The sequence below is a fragment of the Papaver somniferum genome, chromosome 8 (assembly GCF_003573695.1).
Source record: "Papaver somniferum cultivar HN1 chromosome 8, ASM357369v1, whole genome shotgun sequence".
NCBI classification, from domain to species: domain Eukaryota; kingdom Viridiplantae; phylum Streptophyta; class Magnoliopsida; order Ranunculales; family Papaveraceae; genus Papaver; species Papaver somniferum.
The window spans coordinates 42079513-42087228 of NC_039365.1; the positions used below are offsets into that span (position 1 = coordinate 42079513).

The 7716-nt window shown below is 36.9% G+C and overlaps 2 protein-coding genes across 4 annotated transcripts; one reads left to right on the top strand and one right to left on the bottom strand.

Moving 5' to 3' along the window:
- Positions 1–323: 323 nt before the first annotated feature.
- LOC113306766 (actin-related protein 6-like) lies at positions 324–4918 on the bottom strand. 3 transcript variants are annotated; one of them, XM_026555684.1, is made up of 8 exons: positions 4151–4918; positions 3017–3227; positions 2880–2943; positions 2335–2419; positions 2156–2206; positions 1751–1813; positions 1514–1649; positions 324–866 (listed from the first exon to the last, which is right to left on the bottom strand). In XM_026555684.1, exons 1-7 carry the CDS (start codon positions 4840–4842, stop codon positions 1520–1522), a joined length of 1296 nt encoding a protein of 431 aa, XP_026411469.1. In that variant the 5' UTR covers positions 4843–4918; the 3' UTR covers positions 324–866; positions 1514–1519. The 3 variants fall into 3 exon arrangements, with proteins under 3 accessions (XP_026411469.1, XP_026411467.1, XP_026411468.1); XM_026555682.1 differs by having other exon boundaries at positions 3017–3236; XM_026555683.1 differs by having other exon boundaries at positions 1507–1649; positions 3017–3236.
- A 248-nt stretch (positions 4919–5166) lies between these two features.
- On the top strand, positions 5167–6267 carry LOC113304612. The gene has a single exon (XM_026553754.1). The coding sequence runs from the start codon at positions 5276–5278 to the stop codon at positions 6146–6148; it is 873 nt and encodes a 290-aa protein (XP_026409539.1). The 5' UTR covers positions 5167–5275; the 3' UTR covers positions 6149–6267.
- Positions 6268–7716: the final 1449 nt, after the last annotated feature.

The window sequence follows — 7716 nt, forward strand, 5'->3', positions numbered from 1 at the left end:
TGAAAACAACAACAGCAAGACCAGCTACAACGCCAACACCAACACCAACATGGGCTTCATAGGTCTAACTTATTTGTGACATTAAAGTGTGCAAAGTGTGCAAGAACAGTGAATTATATAGTTATAAAGTGGGCGTACTCGAATTTTTGGGTGTTTTAATTTTGATGTCAGCCTCCGGTTTCGATTCTCGGCCACCTTGACATACTAGCATTACGTCTAATTTACTAGTGAATCAAGCTTGCTTGGCCCGATTATACAGCTTCGAGGTGGTTTCACCTCAATGACAAAATTGATTAGAGCACTGATCATCACAAAAAACTACATTAAACAAAGAGGAATTCTTTGGTTATAGCATCGTCTCACAAGCAAATACACAGAAACTTGGGTTTAGTTATGGCTCCGACCTTTTAAACACAAACCAGATAAGCCCAACAAGCTTGAACCTTGTCATTGTTCATTCCCACAATTTTGTTTTCAGAACAAATTGATATTTACAACACTAAAATATATGATAAGATCTAATAGACAACAAGCATAAACCACGCTTTTCTGCTAAAGAATCTATAGCTAAGACGGCCCAAATCATAAACTGGCAGCAACTGACTTTAATTAATCATCTTCAAAACCATACCATATCCCTGAGCACCGTGTCCAGAGAACCACTGATGGGAGTTGCAAGAGAAGGACCAGAATATGACTTGTTTGCATTGGCAGATAGATATACTTGCAACATCTTCTTCAGCAATGCTTGCAATTGACCTATGAAGTTACCATAAATCTCAGATCTTTCATTGATTGATAAATCTGGAGCTTGTTCTCCAATATGTGACGACCTTCAAATAGGCGAGAAGAGCCCACTCCAAGTTCTAGAGAAACAAAAACAAAACAAAAAAAAAAGAACGGTGATCTCTCGTGAGTACCAATTTAAAGAGCAGGTCTTCTTGTTCTTAGTGCCATTATAATGGATTGTATTGTGGATCTGAAGTATTCTGATGAAGAGTTACATGGCAGTTACTTAACTTGATTTCCAATACTGTGAATTCTGAGATGGTCTGTTTCAGTGCTCCGCGAAAAGTGAACAAAACCAAATTTGAAATCTCATATTTGGAAATTGGGTGTGATGGGATCATTGATTCTGTTGTTTGTTTAGTTCATCTCAAAGAATGGGGGAGACAAAATTATTGGATATTTAGGCATTACATAGCATTATTCAAGTATCCATATGAAGGGTTAGTGACAACAATGTTACTGGACCAGGGAAATGCTCTTAAAGAAGAGGGTTTAAGAAGGAATGCAGGGGGAGAACTGTTAGTCGTTATGATTTGTTTCACTTTATAGGTTCATGTTTCGCATTATCCTTGGTGATTAGATGTTCTGACAAGGGTTACAGCTCAAAACGTAAAGATGCACATTGAACAAACTCTTCTTATGCATGTTTATAAATATAGAAGATAATCATTTTTATATGCATGTTGTTAGCTAGAAATAGAAGTATCAGGAATGAACCTTTCACCTCAGCTCAGTGAAAAAACCTTCTGCGACAACGAGCAGATCCATATTCCTCGTATTCAGATTTTGTGACACATGTTGACTCAAAATCTGGGCTAGATGCCAAAAGCGACCCCCCTCTCCATACGCCTAATATTGGACTGGCATGTAATAAGAGAGAAAGTGAGATTATACCAGACAGGACTTGGTGTGAACACTCATAAAACATGTAAAAAGTAATCTAAAGGGAAGTGGAGTTTACTCTTCCTGAGTAGTAATCTTCACTTGGTAATTGTCAGGAATGAGCGGCCGAAGGTCGCTTTCTCTACATGCAGTTAAATCTGAATCAAAATTATCTCATGATAAATGTCAGAAAAGTAACTACTCCCTCCGTACCACATATATAGGCGGGGGACACAATTCTCTTGGATTAAGAAAAGAACATTGGATTCATAATTTTTCATGTTTTTTCATGTTTTTTCATGTTTTACCCCTTGTCCTATTAATAACACAATTATCTATGCACCATAAATAAGGGTATATGTAGGAATATTTATCTAGGAAATAGTAGTCCGCCTATCTAAAGGGACAAGCAAAAAGCAAAATTCCGCCTATATAATAGGTACGGAGGGAGTAATTAAAGATGACCGAGTTAGAGGAAACTTACAGCCTTTGAGCAAACCGGGGAAACAAAGTGCTTCCCCCAGTCAAAATGATGCTACCAACACAAAGAAGAAAAAGAAAATAATAAGCCAATGAATAAGGATAACTAGCAAAATAATTCAAAAGTTCCCTGAAACTTAAAACTCTGATGAGTGTATTAACAAAAGAAAAATTTAGAAGAACCTTTCATAGAGTACTGGATGTAAATGAGGATGGCATGAATTAACAGCTCGGACAATGCATTCTGCTAGTCCAGCTTGGTTCATTCCTGCCAAAATAATTCAGAGACTGAAGATCACTTTTAGCTCTTTTATAGCTCATCTAGATCTGTCTAACATATTGTAAAAAAGAGTTAATCATCATCTGCAAATGTCACTTCCATATAATTATTGCAGAACTAGTGGACCCACATTAAAATGAGTTGAGAACTAAATGTTGGTGACTTTTCCCTACTATGAGTTTACTCTCATTAGTAGAGTATCATATTCAGATATATTACTTAACCCCCAACTGATGCACGGGTTATCAATATCACCAGTTTGAAATATAAGTTTTATCAGAATATGCTAATCCTTGGTGATGATGACTGAAGTGCGGATGAGCATATACTCACAAGTCATAGAGGCTCATCACAATTGCACACACCAACATATATTTGTATATAGCTTCAAACATTCATTTATCTTAATAGATTTCACAATATCCTAGACAACAACCATAATACCAACCCAAATCAGCGGGCTGAAAAATCATCTCAGGAACAAGAAACCTCTCGTTGGTCAGGTCAAACTCCTGTACAGAAATAAGGAAGCAATATGAGATGCAAACATTACAAGACTACTATTAATAAGGTGGAAAATATTACATTTTTTGTCAAATCAACTTTCTTCCTTTCTTCTGCTTTTTCTTTATTACTCAGAGGATGATTCATATCTTCATTTGTTTCCAGAGGCAACCCATCCTCTAGAGTGAGGTATCTCTTTGCTTGATCAGGGTCTTTCACAAAACCCTTCATATGTTCGATACCATCTGGGAGGACATATGAGGACCTGAACAGATTGTCCTTTCCTCGACTCCTGCAAACACTTAAGCTCACAATGGAGTTAACAGTCCAATTCTTACCTGGGAGAAATTGCCAAGTTATCAAAAAAATAAAAATAAGGGCCAATAGATATCAACTCTGGACAACTGACTTAGTGATTGGAACAGAATTTTATGCCCTTTTAACATGGAAAGACGGCAAAAAAATCCACCCATCACTGTAAGTCTTGTTTAGAGATTGCAAATCCAAAACATGATTAAGTTCGACTACGCAAGAATCATCGAAACAATGGCATTATTACATGCATGAAAGGAAACACAGGCCCCTAACAGTCCCATTCGGTAAGCATCAGCTAATAATCCTCCCAGCCACCTGATCATTCATGATAAGAGCATTTTCCTATTTTAGAAGAAAAAACCTCTACAATGTCAGGCCTAACTAGGGAACTTCCTTCTAGTTATATAATGTACAAAATACGCTTCACATGACAAACAAGTATCGTGCATGAGCAGTTTCAGGCTCAATTCTATAATCTGTATCAAGCAAATCATGTTACACGGCCTATCTATACTCATTATAAAGTCATCCTCTACCCCTGCATATATCAATGTACTAAACATCTCAACCTACATAACTTGTGTTCCATAGGTCGAAACCAGCACTTTAGTAGTTGTTTCCGCAAAAATATAGCATATCATGTTATCTACTTTAATTACAGGGGACAGACGAAATGTGTTCATGAAGACCCATTCCTTCAAACATTTCATGTTACCAGCTACCTTCATGTACAGGAGTATTATCAAATACAAGTGAATCACGAACGTTATTTTGATTTCTGCATCTATATTTCATCCATGAAGATGTCCATATCAAGCAATTTAACCAAGCTAATTAAAAATGACAAATTCTACATATCTAAGGTACAAAATAAACAACCCACAAGTTAACAGTTCATACCTGGCAATTTGAAGATCACGTGGAACATCAAGAGAAACAAAACAAAGCTTCTCCTTGACATCATCCATAATAAAAGTCTCATCCATAACATTTATCGACCGATACGAAACAAGTTCTTTCAAATAATTCGTCAATGCCTTCCCACCTAAATCAAGTCTTTTGACACCATGATTAATAGTAAAATTTTGCAAAACAGGAGCAGCATGAATAAAACTAAACCCACAATCAACAACAAGACTACACTGCCCTTTCCCTAACAATTCATCCCCTCTACACCGGCTCGTTTCATACAAATGAACTAAAGAAGGAGAATCAGCAACAAACAAAGACTGAAATCCAAAATCTTCAAAAACAATTTCATCAATAGAACGTTGAATTGATGGTAAATTAAATAAAGGTTCAACTAAAAGGAGTGTAGAATGTGTAGGATCAATGTGGAGTAAAGAACGGAAAATACGTTCCCAGATTTCTTTTTGCAGATCTGGGTTTATAAGGTAACCTCGATCAAATGGTCGACGAATGGAAACTGATGTTAGGTCTTCGCAGGTGTGGAGTTGGTCTGCAATTAGCCATTTTTTTGAAGCGACTGGACGACCTAGGCAGTTGGGTACTATTACTGATGGATCTCTTTCACCGGCGATTCCAGCTTTGCATAGACCAGCACCATTGTCGAGTACTACGATGTTTGACATTGGTTTAGGGGTTTATCTAGGGTTTAGTCTGAACTGCCCTGTAGTTGTAAAGAGAGAGGAACAGGAGAAAATGTTAAGGACTGAGAGAGGAACGGAACGAAGACGATTTTTTGTGGGATTTTTACCACTAGTTTTGAAGGCCCGCCCCTGCAAACAGTCCTTACAGGCCCGCCCCTGGCAATAGTCCTAATTTATTGTACTGTGTAATCGTAGGTAAGTCGTCTACTTCCACCACCAAACCTAACATGTAAATGACTTGACCTTCAAACAACGGTTTCCCATACCCTTTCCCTTCCAACTCTCAAACATCTTAACCTCACTCTCCATCTACCTTTGAAGTAGAAGCAAAGAAACCCAAACAAATACGCATCAAAAACCCCTTCTGCGTTTTTCTTTTGTTTTCACATTCTATCCAGCTGCTATCTACCTCAACATGACATCCTATATGGAATCCCTTCTTCAACAGCCTGCTTCTTCTGATCATGAAAACCCTGACAAGCAGGAAATTACTTCAGTAGATGACAATCATAGTACTAATAATGACGCCAAAGTTGATACTTCGCGTGCATTCCGTTCTGTGAAAGAAGCGGTGGCAATTTTCGATGAGCGCCTTCTAGCCGGAGTATTTTTTTCGTCATCACCAAAGCCGCAAACGGTTAGTACTAGTTTTAAAAATCAGGAAAGAAAACCATGTAAAGCTTCTATACTGCCATCTTCACCTCCATCTCCACCACTTCCACCACAGCTTCCATTAGTCTTAACTACGTCAAGCAATATTAGTCCTACTGAGCAAAAACCTAAAGAAGATGGTAATTCTACCGTGAAAAACATGTTGAGGAAACTAGAAATCGAATTGGAAGAAACAAAACGCGAACTCAGTTTACTCAAAGAGAGAGAATCGGAGACGGAAATAGCTTTAGCCACATTAAATGCCGAGCTCCATAAGAACATGACAAAGATGGGGGAAGCCGAAGCCGTTGCTGCCGGAGAGAAAGCAGCACTTGGTTCCAAAAGAAGTACTCAATTATATATAGGAGGAGGAGGAGGAGATCATAAGTATGTGGGTAGTAGTCATGAAGATGATATACGCGAGGAAATAACGAAAATGGAAAGGTATTCGACATCTCTTGCTGAAGTTTTGAGTTTGGGAGAGAAAGAAGGTTATTTTGATCATTTTCAAGACAAGAAAACGTTAAAGAAGAATAAAATGGCAAGTATCAAGAAGGAAAAACCTATCATTCCCCTTGTTGGAGATTTTTTTTCAAGGAAGAAAAAAAACTCTTCTAAACGCCTAAACAAACTATAATGATCAGTTAAATCTTTAGAAAAATGGAAATAACATATTATGCAAGTGTAAGATACATTAAGATTGATTTTTGTGATCATGTGTGTGTTTGAATAAGAAATGTATTTTTTCAGTGTTAATTGCTCTGATAAGAATAAAAAATGTGAAAAAAATAAGGGAATGGTACTGTTATCCTCCACTAGTAAAAGATAAGTTTGCCGTAGATAGATTTCAGTCATTTGACCTTAGGTGTAGCATTTGGTAAATAATAACTGGCTGGTGTGTGAATCTGAGCTTGGGAACTCGGAAGAAATGGGTTTAGCAGTTTGGGGAACAAGCTGGGATTTGAGTACGAGGTTATAACGACATTAGCATGTTTGGACATTGGAGACACATTTCTGATTAGAAAACAAGAAATAAATCTCCTTCTAGTCAAAGTCCAAACCAAATTCGAAATGCTCCCCAGTTAAATTTGGTGTATCTTCACAATTTACACTTCCACCGAATAAAGTCCTTTCAAGCAGACATTTTGCATCCATTTTATGTTCTTTTTAATGCATACCAATGTACGTGTATTTTGTGTACGTTTTCTTTATTCTTTTCTTTTCTTTTCTTTTTTCTTTTTTTTTTTTTCTTTTTTTGTGCTAGAAAAAGAATTTGAGTCATGTTGTCACGCACTGGTTCGCGTGGCAGCACAAATGAACTCGTGTCCAACAGTTGTTGGATTCATCCGATGTTTTCGAGATTTAGGTATAAATATATTTATGTTATAGGGTTTATGGTTCATGGATGTGCGGTCCATTAGTATAGTAGGGTTTTCTCTCTACTCTTGTATAAATAGATCCTATACCTATGTAATGGGGTCTCCCCTCCTTCTCTGGTTAATGAAAAGCTTTCCTCTTCTTTTCTCTCTTTTTTTATTCTTACTTCATAAAGTCATCAGCAACGAGCTCTACCCCTGCTAAAAGATTTTTTTTCTTCTAATCACACGTTCTTAATGCAGTCTCGGAGATCCAATCTGACTACGTTCCGTCGATACCTCTGTTTCTTTTTGGTTCTCTCCAATCAAACATCAAAAGAAAGCTCCCTTGGATTTTGGTACTACTGTTTGTCCGTCTCTGCTTTTTAATCAATCGGAAAGGTAAACCTAAACCTACTTCTTATTTCACTTCTTAAATTATGATTGCGGATGTGATGAGACTTGCCTATAGTGTCTGCTAGGGATTTGGTGTTTATTTATTATATAATAATCTAGTATCTTGTTTTGTAATTATATGGGTCTAATACTACTGACAGATCTTTGATACTTATGTAAGGTCTGTGTGTATTCTCAATGTTTTGTTCGTCTCTATGCGGTTTGATGAATGAGAAGTTGCTGCTACAGTATTACCATGATTCATTTTTTTTTTCACGCAAATCGGTGTTATTATACTATCTTTACCCTATACCCTAATAAGTGTCGTGTATCTATGCAATGATCTCATGTATGTACAAGAATCTCCTCTTTTTTATATTTTTTTAATCTTTGGTTGATATATATAGTAATATAAAAAAAAGAATTTTCTAAGTGACTATTCATGTCTGTTTCA

Excerpts from the sequence above, each read along its gene's own strand:
- LOC113304612 (XM_026553754.1), top strand. The coding sequence starts at position 5,276 with ATGACATCCTATATGGAATCCCTTCTTCAACAGCCTGCTTCTTCTGAT.
- LOC113306766 (XM_026555682.1), bottom strand. The coding sequence starts at position 4,842 with ATGTCAAACATCGTAGTACTCGACAATGGTGCTGGTCTATGCAAAGCT. Across the intron at positions 2,420-2,879 it reads TTTTCAGCCCGCTGATTTGG|GAATGAACCAAGCTGGACTA; the intron begins GTTGGTATTATG and ends TTATTTTGGCAG. Across the intron at positions 1,814-2,155 it reads CCCCGGTTTGCTCAAAGGCT|AGAAAGCGACCTTCGGCCGC; the intron begins GTAAGTTTCCTC and ends AACTGCATGTAG.